This window comes from Myotis davidii, unplaced genomic scaffold (assembly GCF_000327345.1).
Source record: "Myotis davidii unplaced genomic scaffold, ASM32734v1 scaffold135, whole genome shotgun sequence".
NCBI classification, from domain to species: domain Eukaryota; kingdom Metazoa; phylum Chordata; class Mammalia; order Chiroptera; family Vespertilionidae; genus Myotis; species Myotis davidii.
Genome location: NW_006289813.1, coordinates 8,590,771 through 8,608,785, shown reverse-complemented (window position 1 = coordinate 8,608,785; position 18,015 = coordinate 8,590,771). Strand labels below are relative to the sequence as shown.

Sequence of the window (18,015 nt, the reverse complement as noted above, 5' to 3'; positions counted from 1 at the left end):
GCGCCGCGCTCCGCCCGGAGTTGGCGGCACCATGTGGAGCGGCCGCAGCTCCTTCACCAGCCTGGTGGTGGGCGTGTTTGTGGTGTACGTGGTGCACACCTGCTGGGTTATGTACGGCATCGTCTACACCCGCCCGTGCTCCGGCAACGGTAACTGCATTCAGCCCTACCTGGCTCAGAGGCCCAAGCTGCAGGTGAGTTCCCGGGTTGGGGCGAGGGGTCTCCGCGACGAACGGGGGACCGAGAGCTAGTCTCACCTGAGCTGGGCAGAGTCCGGTGGGGTGGGGGGCGCTTCTCATCGGAGCCTGATCCCTGACTTCCCACCCCTAATAGCCCCGAGACTCTGCCTGCATAGTGGCCGCAGGCGGGCCCCGGACGCTGCCCCTTGTCACCCCATCACAAGGTACCCAGAGTCAGTGTACCCCTGCTCTGCTGATCCAGTCAGCTACACACTTTAGCAAGTTGTTCTTTTGCAGCAGACACATCAGATACAACCATTCGGTCACAGGTCAGAGTTTTGTCCCTTTGGGAGTTAAAAATGAAACTTCTCACCTTTCAGATTGCTCTCCTTTGCTAGCTCTTTGATGTGTGTGTTTTGTGGCCAGGGCCGTGCCAAGCTAATTTTCTTGACATCGTTTCCAGCTGAGTGTGTACACCACCACACGGTCCAACCTTGGTGCTGAGAACAACGTGGATCTTGTCTTGAACGTGGAAGACTTTGATGTGGAGTCCAAGTTTGAAAGGTGTGGTTATATGACAGAGTGCCAGCGATAAGGCTAACATAATAAAATGTTTAGATTGTTAAAAAGTTAGCGTTCTGTATGTAACAAGGTTACCCTAGAAAAGCCGTATTACCTACCGTCTTGTGAGAACGTTTTAATGGAAGACCTATGTGTGATGGGTAGACAGCCAAACTTTTGTTTTACTTGTCATTTAGGAAGCAGCTGACACCAGCATCACATGGCTGTGGGACATGCAGCAGCTAGGGGGAGTTTTTGATGGAGTGGATGTTGCACTGGGAATGACATGCGGTTTCCCACAGCAAACCACCTGTCTCTTTGTAACCAAAGGTGTTTCATATATAACTATGGCTCTGGGGTCTTAAGATTTCAACAGGCATAACTTTAAAAAAAATGATGTGCTTGTCAAGAGTCTACCTTTTTCCTCTACATCGTCGGGGAGGTATCAGATAGAGTGATGGGAACATGTGCTGGGATGAACATCCTCTAGCCGGCCAGCCCCCTCATAGAGCTGCAGAGGCAGTGCCGCGGGCAGGGGCCTTGCACACTTGGGGATTGGCCCCTGCCTGTGACTGACTTGTCTTGAGTGCCAGGAAATGGAGGCAGGAAACACAGGCTTTCCTGCTCTCAGGTATAGCTGCTTAAGCTTTTAGAAAACGTTCCATTAACTTCCGTACCTAGGACTCTCAGTCATAGGCAGGTGGGTTTCATTTTTAGTACTCTAAACTAAAATTAGCTGTTATAAAGATATTTGAGTAATCTTTGCTGTGTGTGTATATACAGAGTGCAAATGTACACGTTTGAAATTGTAATTTGTCTTGTTTTAGGACAGTTAATGTTTCTGTACCAAAGAAAACACGGAATAACGGGACGCTGTACGCCTATATCTTCCTCCATCATGCTGGCATTCTGCCTTGGCACGATGGGAAGCAGGTGCACCTGGTTAGTCCTCTGACCACCTACATGGTCCCCAAACCAGAAGAGGTCAATCTGCTCACTGGAGAATCTGCTGCACAGGTGGGCATCTTCCTCAGATTATCAGCCAAAGGAGCTTGCACCCTGCCTCTTAGAATTCACACCTGCATGTCCCTGTACATGCAGTTTCGATCTAGGGCTGGGTTATTGACGAACATGTCTGTGCTTCAGCAGAATAATTTCCCACATTTACAGATAAATTTTTTGTCAAATTAGTGACGTGCTCTTAAGTAATCAGCTGACATTTTTTATGTGTATTTTTTCACAGGGAGCCCCTTCTATGGAGCTCAGCTGTAGTCATTACTTGAGAGTTGGGAAACTTACCGCACTTAATATATTTATTCTAAGAATATAATTTAAAATTATTCAAAAGGCAGGTGTACAAATCATATTTTATACATCCGTAGAAAACTATATGTACCAAGAAACACTGGGAGTTACGTAAGTGACCATTGACAAAGCCTAGGAATTCTGGTGTTTGGGTCTGTCTTAAATGGAAGGTCAGATCATTTACAAACAAGAAATATGGCAGCTTTTCAGGAAGTTTCTGTGATGCTGCTCCTTGCACAGGGACAGGGCTGTCAATGGTTCAGGTAGGTTTTGAAAAACCTGACAGCCTGCTCTGGCTTCTCCCAGTTTGCACTCCCTGCTATGTGTCGCCTCCTTTTCCACAGAAAAAGTATGGCCCTGCCTCATGGGGAATCAAGGAGGCAGTAGGTGTAAAGGGAATGGAGAGGTCTTTGGAACGTATAAATGCCAAATGTTAGCTATTACTATTATTTGGGAGGTAAATTATTACATCAAAAGTATATCTTTTTAAAAAATATATATTTTTACGACTGCCACTGCTTGCCATCTTTGTGGCACTGCCTCCCCCCCTGCACAAACCTCCCCACCAGTCGCCTCCCTCTGCAGGCAACAGGCATGGGGTGCGATCGCTTGGCTGGCCTGGGCCTCCCTCTGGGGTGCAATCACTGGCTGGCCCTGCACACCTGTCACAGCGTCGCTGGCCAGTCACCTGGGCCTCCCTCTGTGGGACAGTAAATCACGGGGCCCCCTGATCGATGCCCCCACACAGGGAGGCCCCGCCCACCTGGCCAGGGCTCCACGATCGATCACTGTGCAGAGGGTGGCCTGGGCCTCCCTCTTTGGGGCAATCATGGAGCCTCCCCACCCCCGCATCAATAGCCCTGCCAACCGGTGGCCTGGGCCTCCCTCTGCTGGGCATTCGTGGGGTAATGACAGGTACCCCTGACCAATCGGTCTTAGGCAGGTGGGTTTCATTTTTAGTACTCTAAACTAAAATTAGCTGTTATAAAGATATTTGAGTAATCTTTGCTGTGTGTGTATATACAGAGTGCAAATGTACACGTTTGAAATTGTAATTTGTCTTGTTTTAGGACAGTTAATGTTTCTGTACCAAAGAAAACACGGAATAACGGGACGCTGTACGCCTATATCTTCCTCCATCATGCTGGCATTCTGCCTTGGCACGATGGGAAGCAGGTGCACCTGGTTAGTCCTCTGACCACCTTGGCTGGCCTTGCGCCAGTGCGTGTCATAGTGTGGTCGTCCAGAAGGTCATCTAGATGGTCGTTCTGCTGTTTGGTCATTCTGTCAATTTGCATATTAAGCTTTTATTATTATAGATTGATTTCAGAGAGGAAGGGAGAGGGAGAGAGAGATAAAAACATCAATGATGAGAGAGAATCATTGATCGGCTGCCTCCTGCACGCCCCCCACTGGTGATTGAGCCCACAACCCGGGCATGTGCCCTTGATTGGAATCGAACCAAGGATCTTTCAGTCCGCAGGCCGACGCTCTATCCACTGAGCCAAACCAGCTAGGGCAAAAATATATCTTTTAAGTAGGAGATAAATGACACTGTTTCCTAGAATAGGTCAGTTAGAACTCAAATAAAGATTTTCCTGCCAATCAGTTTCTTGGTGGATGCCTAGACATTGGCACAGCTCCTTCCTGACAACCTGACGTCCCTGATTGAGTAGCAGTCTCCTTTTCGGTCTCAGTCTCATTGCATGTGCAGGACAGTTAGCTCTAGCTTGCCTGCACCTCCTGTAATTGTCTTGGGACGCCCTCCCCAGCATCCCTAAGAAGTGGGCCTTGCTTAGGTGGAGGACCCAGGGCAGGAGTCAGTGAGATGCAGGGCCGCATGGGGCTTCTGTGCAGAGAAGGAAGTGAGGGGTGTAAGAACTTGGGCAACTGGCATTTGTGGCGCCCCACACTCTGCCAGGCTCTGCTTCCCAGTTGTGTGGTCTTGGCATGTGGGCTATTCCCAGGTGACGGTGCCGACCGCCCTGTTACCTCAGCCTGTTTCAGGCCCGGTTTCCCAGCCAGCATTGGCCTCTTTTCATGCTGAGTCGCTCCTTTTCATTTAGCAGAATATCGAAGCTGAGAAGAAGCCGATGAGCGCCCTGGATGAGCCTGTTTCTCACTGGAGACCAAGATTGACACTGAATGTGATGGTGGATGACTTTGTCTTTGACGGGTCCTCCCTGCCGGCCGATGTGCATCGATACATGAAGATGTAAGTGCACTAGTCTAACCGGTGACTGAGGCTTACGTGACTGGCTTTGAGCATCAGTTTGCCCTGAGTTGGCAGCAGAGGAGGCGACCGCAATGGTGTAGGGTTGGAGGAAGCCCCTCAGGATGGTGACCCACCAAAATCCAAAAATGGATTGGTCATACCTGCATTTTTTAATGAGAGAGGAAGGGAGAGGGATAGAAACATCAATGATAGAGAATTATTGATCGGCTGCCTCCTGCATGCCCCCCACTGGGGATCAAGCCCCCAACCTGGGCATGTGACCTGACTGGGAATCGAACCACTAACCCACACCGGCTGGACACACCTGCATCTTTGAGTTGTCCCTGGGATGGGAGGCCCAGAAGGGCCTAAGGTGCTGCCTGGGCACCCTCAAGCTTTGTCCCTTTTCTCTGGGCAGTCTTGCTGACCGAGATTGCCATCAGAACGTTGGAATGAGTGAAACTGGGAGTCATCCTGCCCTTTGTTTTTGTTTTTTTAATCCTCACCCGAGGATATTTTTTCTGTTGATTTATAGAAAGAGAGTGGAAGGGAAGTGGGGGGGGAGAGGAACAGAAAGGGAAACACCAATGTGAGAGACACATATCAACTGGTTGCCTCCAGCACATACCCCTCCGGGGCCAGGGTTCAAACCTGCAACCAAGGTATGTGCCCTTGACTGGCATCAGGTTTGAAACCCTTCAGTCCTAGGGCTGAGATGCTCTAACCACTGAGAAAACTGACCAGAGCCTGCACTTTGTTCTTGGCAAAGGCTTCCCTTGGAGAGAAAATGGGAGCACTGATGAGACCATGTGATGTGAGTTTTGTCCTGTCTGCATTCTGACTACCTTTGTTAGGGATACCATGGTCAGTGGAATGTGACTCATTTACATCTATTTAAAATTAACTTTTGGCCCTGGTGGGTAGCTCAGTTGGTTAGAGCATCATTTAGATATGCCAAGGTTGCTGGTTCGATCCCTGGTCAGGGCACATACAAGAATCAACCAATGAGTGCATAAATAAGTAGAACAACAAATCAATGTTTCTCTCTCTCTCTCTCCCCCTCTCTTTCCCCCCCTCTTCCCCTCCCTCCCTCTCCCTTTCTCTCTCTCTAAAAAAAGTCAATAAATAAATTTAAAAAAATAATAATAAAATAAAATAAACCTTTAGATCTTGTCACTGTCATTTGCCATTATCAGTTAAGCATAACTATTAGCATTGATTGACCGTTTAGACTAGTGTGTGTCTCCAGGCTTTGGGGAGCCTGCTGTTAGGTTAAGACCTATTATCAAATCATCATGTAGCATCGATGAGTGGCTACTATAATAAGTGTTCTTATTCATTTGTCAATAGTTCCTGTGGTATTGTCATGAGGGGTTTTCCTTTTGTAAATTTAAACCTTATTTTTGAATACATGATGCAGTCACAGTTCAAAATGTGAAAGGTGTGGAAGGTATCATTTATTAAAAAGCCCCCCCACTCCTATCCTCTGGCCCCCCACCCCTCCCAGGCATGAAAATCAGATAGATTTTTATTTTTGTTCTTACTGCCTCACTGGACCATTCATGTCAGTGCACAGAGGGGCCTCTTGCACGTTTTCATGCCCTGGATGATGTTCCACAGTGTGGTCCGGTCCCTGTTTATTTACCCATAAATAAACTGGTCATACTGGCCTTCCTGGTGCTCAGTGTGTCAGCAGTGAGCGTAGCTTGTGAGACCCCTGCTTCCGTTGGGAAGGTGTGTGTGGGACTCTTGTAACCAGAAGCAACTGAAGGTGCTGGGAGGGATTTCTCAGCTAAATGCAGCGTCTGGGCCTGCATTCAGGTCATCTAAGGTGACAGAAAACTTCACAGTGACTGAAAACTGCTTCCCCCAGGATCCAGCTTGGGAAGACCGTGCACTACCTCCCCATCCTGTTTATCGACCAGCTCAGCAATCGGGTGAAGGACCTCATGGTGAGCACGCTCCCCTCTGCACTTCGTGGCCTGGAGTGTGGCTGCCTCCTCAGTCCTGCCCTGATGGCTCGTGTGTGCTTTCACTTGGCATGGGTGTGCTCTGCGTTTGCTCCTGGCCAGTGGCGGGGTCCTTCCGAGCCCTCCTCCCCTCAAGCCCCTGTGCCCTCACTAGTGTAGGGCTTCAAAAGGTCCTCATTAAGGACGGCAGGGAGCACTTGGGAAGCAGTGAGGAGAGACAGTCTGTGGCTGGGCCACTGAAGGATCTGGGCAGCATCCTCAGAGCACCTGCATTATCCTGGTCACTGCGTGGTTTGGTAAGAGGCCTGCTGTTCAGAGGGCTGTTCACAGAAACAGACCTGTGTATAGGCAGCTAGCTTTTTCCCAGGCTGCCTTCTGCCACTAATGCTTTGTCTCACTTGGAGCCACTTCTCTGAAGGAATACCATATTTGGAGAACAACAAAGGCCACTGGTGTGTGGGGTGCTGCCTGCTATGGGCCTTTACAGTGGTGCCCCCATGGGACGGGCCTGGCCTGCTGCCCACCTGGCCTGAGGCTGGTCACTGCATGGGGTGGCCTGGTGCTGGACCTGGTCCGGTTGCCTGGCTCACTGCGAAGGGTCGCGGTGAGCATGGACTGTGACACTGATGTGTATGCTCAGGACCCTCCTGGGATCTGACCGCTGTGACCACGTATGCTGCTAGACAGTGGGACTGGGCTTTCCTTCCTGTGGCAGCCTCCACCCTCAGTTCTGTGCCTCCTCATGAGCCCAGCCTGTATGCTGCCTCTTCCTGGAGCTTTCTGCCAGCTCAGATGGAGTGACTGCCTGTGCCAGGCACTCCGCCTGTGGGTATGGGCAGAGCAGTTGTGTCCCCAGCCCTTCCAGGGGAGGAGCCTGTGTGGGGTTCAGTGACACGTGTCCTTAGTCCCTGGCATGTGGTGGTGCCGCTCATGCCGGGAAGGAAGAGCAGAGGGATGAGGTCCAGAGAGAGGTGCAGTTTCCTCAGGAAGAGCTCAGAGCAGTGTGTGGAGGAGGAGTCCCGCCCAGTTCTGAGAGGAGAGCACGTGGGTGCTGGAGCCCCATAGGAGAGAGGGGTGCGGGAAGGAAAGGGAAGGTCAGCCTCGATGTGACCAACATGCCCAGGATGTAGGAGTGTCTAAAGCCCACCAGCCACATGGCCTGGGTCTGAAGCCTCAGCCTCCACTGTGCCCGTACTGGTGGGTGCAGAACTTGGGGACAAGGTGCAGTGTCCGTGCGCAGGGTGCAGCCCAGGGTGCGCTGTGGTCCGACCAAGGCAGAAGGGTGGGGTCTGGCAGCTGGGAGCGCCCTGGTGGGCAGGTTCTGACTGTGTCGTCACCCCCTTAGGTCATCAACCGCTCCACCACCGAGCTGCCCCTCACCGTGTCGTACGACAAGATCTCACTGGGGAGGCTCCGCTTCTGGATCCACATGCAGGATGCCGTGTACTCCCTGCAGCAGTTTGGTGAGGCCGTGGGGGCCAACCCAGACCCTGGGCGGCAGTGTCCTGTGGTTGCAAGCCCAGATAGTGTACACAAACTCGGTAGCCTTCGCACCTTGTGGTGCAGGTTCTTTCATGTAATTTTAATCAGAGGGTCACTAGTGTCCTGTCTTTGAAAAATTCTTGCTGATTACCTGAAAGTTTGCTTTATTCAGAACATAGTATTTGAAGTGCTATAGTTTTGCTCAGGTGAAGTCTTACTACCAACAACAGTCAGAAACCTTTGTAACATTAAGTAAGGCTGACATTGCCCATTTTGCATTATGTTTTCTTTTTTCAGGGTTTTCAGAGAAAGATGCTGATGAAGTGAAAGGAATTTTTGTTGATACCAACTTGTATTTCTTAGCATTGACCTTCTTTGTCGCAGCATTTCATGTGAGTGGGTCACTGAGTCCTTGTTGGTGGTGGGCGTGGTGGCTCCAAGGGTGCCAGCCATCCTCAGCTGCGGAGGGGGGAGGGGTGTGGGAGGCGGGCGGCGGTGTCTCACCTGGCAGCCCCTTGGTTCCCAACGGACCTGAGACTCCACAGGCCAGAGTGCTAGGCCTTTCCCGCGGAAATGAATGAATGGCTATATGAACCTTACTGTGGCGATCACAACATTAAACACCAGCCCTGTGGAATCCCTGTTTGAACATGGGTCTCCAGGCTGGTGGAGGAAAGCCATCACTGGATGCTGGACTCAGGTCCAGGTGGGAAGGTGAGGCAGCACAGGTCCGGGGAGCTGAGCCATAGCTGGTTCTGAGTTCCTGGGACTCAGCTGCCAGTCCAGCTAAAACTTTCCAAAACTGCTGAAAAATAGCAATTTTTATGAAAAGGTCATGTCTCAGAATGAGCCTGTGTGCTTCTGAGGCGGACACACTGTGTGCTGTTGCCATGAGAGGGGAGGAGAACATCTGGGCGCCTGTGGTCTCCCTGCCAGTGCAGGCGGAGATGCTGGTTGTGGTGACCCCACATATCATAGCGCGGTACATGAGACATGGGGTTCACCTGCGTCCAGTGCCTACCTGCCAACCCACGGGGGATAGATGCACACTGCTGTCCTCTCTCCTTTTCAGCTTCTGTTTGATTTCCTGGCATTTAAAAATGACATTAGTTTCTGGAAGAAAAAGAAGAGCATGATTGGGATGTCCACCAAAGCAGGTAGACTTTTGACCCATCCCGAAAGCGTATTGTGCTGTTATAAAATGGGTTAGAGTGTTCATTTTGGAACCTAAAGTTATAATTGTCTATGATGCATGCTGGTTGCAGGCCCCATCCCCTGCTCCTGTTCAGAGGTCCTCTTAGGTCATGTATGGTAATAACTGGGGGGGAGCTGTCTCCACGATCTTGGTGAGTGTCGTGCAAGCCTGTGTCCACAGAGCAAAGAGGACCATGGAGGCCACACAGCCAGGGATCTTGGTGACGTTCCTAGTGCCGTCTGTGTCAGCCAGGCGAGTGTCTCCCATGGGAATGACACTCCCCAGTGGCTGGTCTGTGATGCTGGGGTGCTCCCCTGCCCCTGTCATCCGTGTCTCAGATTCTTCTTTCCTGTCCTCGGTATCCTCAGAGAGGATGCCCCTCCCCTGCCGAGTCCTCCTGCCTGCTCCCAACTTTTTCAGGTGAGAGGAGAGGGAGGGTCCCTGAGTCTGCGCCCATGGAAGGCAGCGGGCATCTTACCCCCCACCTCCCTGCCAGTGCTCCTGGTGAATGCCCTGCAGAGCTGGCTCTGCCGCTGCTGCCAAGAGAAGTATTTAAGGCAGTCAGCTACAGTGTTTTCTAAAGTACAACTTATTTTATTTATTGAGTTTAGAGAGAGTGGAAGGGAGAGGGAGAGAGAGAAACATCGATTTGCTTCCTGCATGCCCCTTACTGGGGACTGAGCCCACAGCCCAGTTATGGGCCCTGACTGGGCATCAGACTAGTGACCTCTCGGTGCAGGAATGACACTCAACCAACTGAGCCACACCGGTCTGGGCTAAAGCATGACTTTAAAAGAAAAAGGGTACACACAGCTTTAAAAGACAGATGTCTTTATCACAGAATTGGTGTAAAAACAAGAAAGTGTAATTTGATTACAGGAAAGCAAATTGTCATGATTCCAGTCAAGAATCCATTATTCTCAGTGTATTTGCTGTGTGTTTATGTGTTTGCAAGTGTAACTTAATCATATTTCTGTAGTTGAGGTTGCCTTCTGCTGGGTTATGGAGCCTTTTCTAATCATTTTCCTTCGTGCGTGTGGCCTATTGTTCACTGTTAATGGACAACGGGGGAGAAATATTATAGGTCCACACGTGTGTGCACATATGTGTGTGTTCGGAGCCGGGGCAGGGATGTGCATGTGTGAGCTGTACACGTACAAGTGTGTTTTTTAGTCGAGTGGAGGTGTGCATGTGGTTTCTATATATACAGGTGTATCTATGTACAGGTGTATGTGGGGCTGTATTAATACAGGTATATGCGAGTGGGATGGGTATGTGGGAGCAGGGCTGTGCATGTGCTGGTGTGTGTGAGCCGGGTGGGGGGTTGGGTGCTTGTGGTCTGTACGCGTGTAGGGGTGTGTGTGTGTGAGTGGGATGGGGGGCTGGGTGCTTGTGGTCTGTACGCGTGTAGGTGTGTGTGTGAGCGGGGTGGGGCCCCTTCAGTAACCCCCCCCGCCCTCTGTCCCCAGTGCTCTGGCGCTGCTTCAGCACTGTGGTCATCTTCCTGTTCCTGCTGGATGAGCAAACAAGCCTGCTGGTCCTGGTCCCCGCGGGTGTCGGAGCCGCCATCGAGGTGAGCTGTCACCTGAGTTGCCATGGTCCTTGGGCACAGGTGCTCAGTGCAGTCAGAACCTGCGAAACTGCCCGAGTGACATGGGGCCACCTCCATGGGCAGGCCGGGACGCAACTGCTGCGAGTGTTTACCAAAGTGAGAATTCAGAAGGTCCTTTAGGTGGCCCTACAGTTTTTATTATTAAAAGGCCCCAGCTCATCACATCTATTGCAGAATGTATTCTGGCATGTTTAAAGTTCCATGTGGTTTGTGCTGTACTGGATGCCACTGAACGCAGAAGTATGCGGTGTGGGCTCCAAAAACTTAATGCCCTGTGGCGGCCCTGCTGTGTGGGGCTCAGGGAAGGGGCAGGCAGGCTTGGGACCAGTCCTCAAGGACGAAGGTGGAGTTGGGACACAGGAATAATGGAGGGAGGTGGCAGCCTGCACATCCTGCTCTGCGAGTTGCAGCCCTCCTCGCACATGGTGTCAAGTCAAGAACTGTGCTCTCCGTGCCTGTGGAAGAAGGCCGCCAGCTAGGGACCCTCCCGGAGCCACAGCCGCAGTATATAGACTGCTCTCTAAGGCCGTGACGCCTCTCCTATCAGCAAGGCAGCAAGTGGGGCATGGGTTCCAGAGAGACCAAAAACACAAAGCTTGAGCGGAGGCTGGGGCCTTCCAGTGCCAGAAGAGGGTGCCAGGGTGAATTTAAAGATGCAGGCAGGGTGTGTTGAGCCAACCAAGTGCACACAGCTGGGAAGGAGACAGCCTAGAGGGGGACAGCAGGCTGAGGGCTGGTTTGTTAGTGCTGATAGGTGGTGATGGCATCCACATGGGGACAAGCTGCTGGGTGGCATGTGGGCTAGGGGTGAGGACCCAGGGCCTTTGCCTGTGAGCTAACCCAGTTGGGCTTGAGCAGGCAGGTGCCTGGTCCATGAAGGTTCGAGTGGCGAGTTCTGGCATCTCCTTGCTCTTAGAATCATAAATGTCGGCTTCTTGTTTTTCCTCAGCTGTGGAAAGTGAAAAAGGCTCTGAAAATGACTGTTGTTTGGAGAGGCCTCAGGCCCAAGTTTCAGGTGAGTGTTTTTGCTGTGTTCTCTAGGGGTTCTGTCTTCCTCCCTCTTGTCGACGCATCTGCTTCCCTCTAGACCTCCCGTTATTCATGTGCACCAGCTTGTCTGCTGGTGCATTTCATAGCTGCATCCAGTGAGGTGCAGGGCCCTGTGAGCATGCGACTATCCTGCATTGACGGGACTGCCCTCCTGGCACATGGAGCACCTCCCTCGGCAGAGCCAGCATTGGCTCCTTGATCACAGCTAATTCCCATGGGATGCCCCAATCACAGACTGAGCAGTGCCTGTGCTAGAGGCAAGCTTCCTCTACACCAGACGGGACGCTGGTCTGACAGCTCCCGTGCTCCTGTGGGAAGTTCAGGCCAGCTCCCCAAATAGCCAGCCACAGCCCAGGACTTGTCCCAGCTATGGGCAGCGGGAACTTCCCTCCCAGATCAGGGCTGGGAGTTGAGCAGCGTTTGAGGTTTACAGGCGTGAAGCTCACTGTGCCCTCTGACTCACTTCAATTGAGGGATTTTTGACCCTCCCATGTCCAGGTCCCAACAGACCAAGGACAGGAAACTCAGCAGATAGTGCAGTTTACTGTTTTCTAAGTTAGACCAGTAAACCCTCCTTTCCTGGTCTCCTGACTGATCTAAGCGCACTGTCAGTGTATCTGCGCAGAGCAAGTGTTTTCACTGAAAACACCGCCAGGGGAAGAATGAAGCAGCCTGGTGGGTGGGACACATGTGGACAGGGCTGCTTGCCACATGGACACATGGTGTGGTGCAGGGTCCAGGCCAGAGTGGAGCAGAAGTGCTGCCCGCTCATCCTCCCGGTGGAGGGAGGTGTGTGGTCATGCCAACCTCAGCCTTGATGGAGGGGTCGTACCTCACACAGTGTGGCCAGGCCAGGCATCTCTGTCGATCAGCACACAGCCCTATCACTCCTTCAGTCCTAGCAGAGTCATGCTCAGACACCTGCCTTAAGTCACTTAGTTAACATGATTGTATTGGATTTTACAACAGTTTGGTGCCTACAGTGAGTCTGAGAGGAAAACCGAGGAGTATGACACTCAGGTGAGCAGCTGGTGGGCTGGGGGGTGAGGGGAGGGGCGTGCATTTCCAGCAGACAAGTCACTGAGCACCTGACTGTGACGTCCAGCACAGGAAGACCATCTCCTCGGAGGGTCTCTGGTTTGGAAAAGGGGCCAGCAGGTGTCCTCTCCCTGTTTCTGGTCCCTGCAGGTGTCCTCATGCCTGTCTCCCAGGACATTTTTCATAAGCAGATTTGTCCCCTGGGGGTTTGCTGGGATTGCTGTAAGCTCGCTCTGTCACTTAGACCTGGGCGACCCCACAGGGAGGCCCGTGTGCTGAGCTACTGTGAGGGAGCCGCAGTTTGCAGTATGACCATTCAGCATGTCCTATACAGGAATGGGTATATTTATTGGCTAATAAGCATCAGCCTGCATTCCAACTTTTATTGAGGCTATGATAAAATCCAAATCAGAATAAACTCAAGGACATAGCCGCGTTGACTTAGATAGCAGCCTTGACACAATCCTAGGAAAGTTTCTTCAGATTTTTATCCACCACATTTATTCACATTTGTCACAAGCTAGTTTGTTTTGAGCGTGCCGATGTTATGGACATCACCGCCTACATCAGTAAACTGTGGGTGCTGAGTTCTGTAGGTTTGATAAACGCACACTGATGTGTCCTCCATTACAACATCATACAGGTCAGACAGCTACCCACACGTGTCCGTTTCTTGTCCTATTTGTTTATTTTCCATCCTTGGTGAGTTAGTTGCATGAAGTGCACGTTAACAGAGGTTTGAGGATTGGGCTCTAACGGGAAGTACTCTGCTCCCTACAGGCCATGAAGTACCTGTCCTATCTGCTCTACCCTCTGTGCATCGGGGGCGCCGTCTACTCACTGCTGAACATAAAGTATAAGAGGTACAGGCACCACTAGGACTTCCCCTGCCACACTATCACCAGTTTATTCTGGCAGCCATGCAGACCATGCCCCTCAACCTCCATCCGTGTCTGCCTGCCATTGTGGGGACTACGGACTAGCCAGTTCTATGGCTCTATCTCATCTGCATTGTGGAAAGCAGGAGGTCGGGGGTTGGGAACGCTCATGGGAGTAGCCTCGGACTTGGAGACACAGCTGAAATGGGGGTGTCCCCATTCCCCTTTTTCCAGATCATCGGGCACATAGGCTGGAACCCACAGCACTGGTGTCGGGTGAAGTTGGATGTGTTTGATAAGGGAAAACCTGGTAGCAGTGTGTGGCTGCTGTGTTCGGGGTGGCAGGGGCTTGGGAGAGGCCTGGGGTTTTTCCATCTGCCTGGCAGTTCTGAAGGACAATGTCAGTATAGAGCAAGCATGTCAAACTCGCAGCCCACCAGCCATGAGTTTGACATGTTCGGTGTAGAGTCTCCCACCCCTGCAACATCAGGGATCTGACCAGGGTCCAGGGCCTCCAATGTGCAGAGTATCTCCAGGAACTATAAGCACACCTTGGCACGGGTTCCTGGGAAAGCTTGGTGTTTACAGAGAGTTCTCACCAAAGAATTTGTTGTCAGTTTAAACAGACACTGATGAGAGGGAAGTCGAGCCTTTCACAGTGACAGCTCTCTTCCTTTTCAGTTGGTACTCCTGGTTAATCAACAGCTTCGTCAATGGTGAGTCATGTGGTTTTCTGTTCTGGTAACGGCATGATGAGCAGGTACCTTTTCATTGCTCCTGTAACATGAGGTTACCCTATCAGGTCCCGTGCACTCGGCTGGGCCTCAGGATGCCCATTTGCCTACGAGATGCCTATGCAGGCTTCCCGGGACTAGAGCCCTTAGAGGTCTCTTTTTCTCTGCATGAAAACCTAAAGAGTAAACACACTGTTCTTACATCCGATTCCTTAGGGCAACTACAGCCGCAACCCTATAGCATGGAGCTCTGTGTGGGGCCTGCCAGCCCAGGGCTGGCCCTGTCCGCAGCACTGGTCTCCGCAGGCACTTAAGGGCACAGAGCAGATGGGATGGGCTCCCGGTATGCCATGTTCATTGGGTGTGGATCTCAAACCTGGCCATAGCCCCCGGAGGGGACCATGTGGGGTGGGCACCCTAGCCTCACAGCCCCCACACTACTTGGCCCCTGTGGGGGAGACTTACGGTGATTGAAGAAAAGGCTGTTGCTCTCTGAAGTCACTCTGCCAGCCAGAAAGCCGTGGACGTAAAGCTCTGGGGCTGTCAGGATGGCATAGTCCATGCATGCTCTCAGCCATGTCTTATCTCCCCAGGGGTGTACGCCTTTGGCTTCCTCTTCATGCTGCCCCAGCTCTTTGTGAACTACAAGGTAAGACATAGCCCCAGCTGGACGGTCGCCCATGTACTCTGTGCACCCTGTTCCTGACCTGCACGTGTCTCCTTGTCCCCAGATGAAGTCGGTGGCGCACCTGCCCTGGAAGGCCTTCACATACAAGGTCAGTGCTCTGCCTGCAGGAGGCGCTGTATGTAATGGGCCACATTCCTGGCACAGTTTGGGCATCTTCTTTAAACACGAGAACCACAGCAATGACTTTAAAAGAAGACAGCAGCTCTGACTCTCATAGCAATAGAAGACATGTGCTTGGATCAAAACGAGCACCCAGGCCCTGGCTGGGTAGCTCGGTTGGTTAGAGCATCATCCCGATATGCCAGGGCTGCGGATTTGATCCCTATTCAGAGCACATACATGAATCAACTAATGAATGCATAAAATAAGTGGAGCAATAGAATCAATGTCTCCCTCTCCCTCCCCCGCCTCACAAAAACAATCAATAAATTAAAATTTTCATTAAAAAAAATATTGGACACCCCTGACCCAGTGGCTATTGTCCAAAGGGTAGCCCATCATCCCATAGGTCAGGCTGCCCTGAAGGCTGTCAGAGCCTCCACCTGCTCATTTTGTTTTTATTGTCACTACAAGAGTCTCTGTTGCCCATGGTGTGTCTGCTATGATTTGCTGACTCGTGTTGAGTATGAACAGGGTTCAGGTAGTTGGACATCTCCAGGCGAGCCCCCACAGCCCATTCCTCACCCTCTCCCCTCTCCCGCCCGGCACAGGCCTTCAACACCTTCATTGATGATGTCTTCGCCTTCATCATCACCATGCCCACCTCCCATCGCCTGGCCTGTTTCAGGGACGACGTGGTGTTCCTCATCTACCTTTACCAGCGATGGTGAGTGCAGTGTCTCTGAGGCGCGTTGTCAGGTGGACTCTCACCATTCCTGGTGATGTGCACCTTACCCTCCTGTGGGGAAAGATACAGTTTGCAATGGTCTTTGTGTGTTGCCCAAGCTTACATTCTGGTTGCCAGTGGTAGGCGGTGGAAAAAATTATTCTGTCTCTTGGTATAGAAGTGCTTGTTCTGTCTGATGGGATCGGCCACTGTGGGCTCGTATCTCCATAGTCGAATTTGGTGTGACATAAAGGAGGTCGCTGCCCCAGCCTCTAGGAGCTGGGACCAGACCCTGGGGGCAGGCCTTCGCTGGACACGGTGTTCCAGCCCCAGCTCCCACTTGGGCATAGCTGTCCTTGTCCTCTGATCAGCCTGGAGCACAGAGCTCTTGTCTGACCATTTAAAAATATCAATAGGCCCCAGTTGGTTTGGCTCAGTGGATAGAGCGTCGGCCTGCGGACTGAAGGGTCTCGGGTTTGATTCCGGTCAAGGGCACATGCCCAGGTTGCAGACGTGATCCCCAGTAGGGGGCGTGCAGGAGGCAGCCAATCAATGATTCTCATCGTTGATGTTTCTATCTCTCACCTTTCCCTTCCTCTCTGAAATCAATAAAAATATATTTAAAAGGAAAAAAAATAAAAATCAATAGGAGGGCATAAGGTGAGTCCCCAAATTTCTCAAATGCAGTAAACTCCTGACGATTTGATTTTTTTTTTTTTTTTGTCATTTGTAAGACATTTGATTTTTTATTATTGGGCTTAAGGACGTGCACTTCCTCCCTTCAAAAGCAGTAGAGCATCCATCGTATCGTTGCAGGCTCTACCCTGTAGATAGGAGCAGAGTGAACGAATTTGGGGAATCCTACGAGGAGAGGCCCCAGCAGAAATCCCACACACAGTGAGCCCTGGCCTGGGCCGCCCTCGAGCCACTATGCAGCACATCTTGGATGATCAGCTGAGTATTTTTGGAAGCTTCTGGTGAATTCCTGAATGTTACACCTTCTACATTGCCAAAACCTCTGAGCATTTCTCATACGTCTCCTGAGTCCCATCACGAGGTGTTTGAGAGGAGCTGGCTTCACTTACAGTGTCCCCAGCATGAAGACATCCGTCTCGGTCACTGAGATATTGGGCGCTCGTGGTCATCCTTGGCTGTTGGTGGCTCTCAGCAGAGGAGCGTCCAGTGTTGGCAGTGGCTATGCCATCACCATCACCGGTGTCCCCTGACCTGGTGGACTCCGGAGGCAGGGAGGTGCAGGTTTCCACCTCCAGTTGTCTGTAAGTGCTCCTTACGTGAAATTCAAATGCCTCTAAATCCATGCTGTACAGACTCTGGGATCAAATGGCTTTTTTCCTTTTTGTTTAAAACTTGACTATTTTAAAGCTTAATGTATGTATGTTTCTATATTAAAATAAATTTCTCTGGCTGTAAGTTTCTTGACCTGCTACAGATACTTTCAGATACTTTCGTTTACCCCATTCCGAGAGATGAACGTAGGATGTGGGTTCATTTGTGCTTGCTGAAAGGACAAATGTAAAGACCTACCTAACCTTAGAGTTGTGAATATTCTTAAATATTTATATTTATATTTGGTATTGAAGACTAAATAACTAAATTATTATATGGTCATGACTGGTCAGACTGATGGTGTTTTTGTTAGAGAAATGCCCTAGGTTAATGAGAGAAATAGCACAGGTGAGGCAGAGAGCAGCCACAGGTTTGGGGGTAATGTGGTTATTTTTGTGTTCAGTGAAATTGCATTATTGAGGATCTGTTTTCAAAGTGTATGTGTCCAGGTGTGTGAGCATAGCAGATAGCTGTCCATGTTTGCAGCAAGGACATCAATATCTCAGCCCCAATGGCACTTAGGTCAAGCTTGAACTTCAGTCTTCTTGCCACTAAGGGTCCTCTGGATGCTCTGGCCTCTGCAGACAGGCCCATGACGGCCCCTTCTGGGGAGAAGGTGGAGCGGAGCGAGGGCCCTGCTTGAAGGGGAGCCTGTGTTCTTCCCACACGTTCCACTCTCTGTCAAGCTTGTTAGGAATTAGCAGGTTTTAGTTAAGGCGTGTGAGCCTCCCTCGATGGTTTGGAAGAACACTGGTTTCAAGTTACCCCTTTTTAGTTTTATCATCAGAACACTGAGATGGATCCAGGGTCCCACAGAAGGACACATTCTTTTCAAGAGCTTGTAGAACATTTACCCAAGAAAGACAATATTCTGGACCATAAAACAAGCCTAAATAAATTTAAAACTACTATGTTCTCTAGCCACAATGGAATTAA

General features: G+C 51.0%; 1 protein-coding gene across 2 annotated transcripts; it reads left to right on the top strand.

Moving 5' to 3' along the window:
- The first annotated feature begins 6 nt into the window (after positions 1–6).
- Positions 7–17,172, top strand: CLPTM1L (CLPTM1-like). Of its 2 annotated transcripts, none has more exons than XM_006762460.2 (17): positions 7–193; positions 642–742; positions 1,567–1,756; positions 4,114–4,259; positions 6,133–6,211; positions 7,575–7,692; positions 8,009–8,103; positions 8,784–8,868; positions 10,376–10,479; positions 11,468–11,533; positions 12,538–12,588; positions 13,387–13,469; positions 14,166–14,200; positions 14,812–14,867; positions 14,950–14,994; positions 15,617–15,732; positions 16,549–17,172. In XM_006762460.2, the coding sequence occupies exons 1-17, from the start codon at positions 32–34 to the stop codon at positions 16,631–16,633; spliced, it is 1,617 nt and encodes a 538-aa protein (XP_006762523.1). In that variant the 5' UTR covers positions 7–31; the 3' UTR covers positions 16,634–17,172. The 2 variants fall into 2 exon arrangements, with proteins under 2 accessions (XP_006762523.1, XP_006762522.1); XM_006762459.2 differs by having other exon boundaries at positions 4,111–4,259.
- Positions 17,173–18,015: the final 843 nt, after the last annotated feature.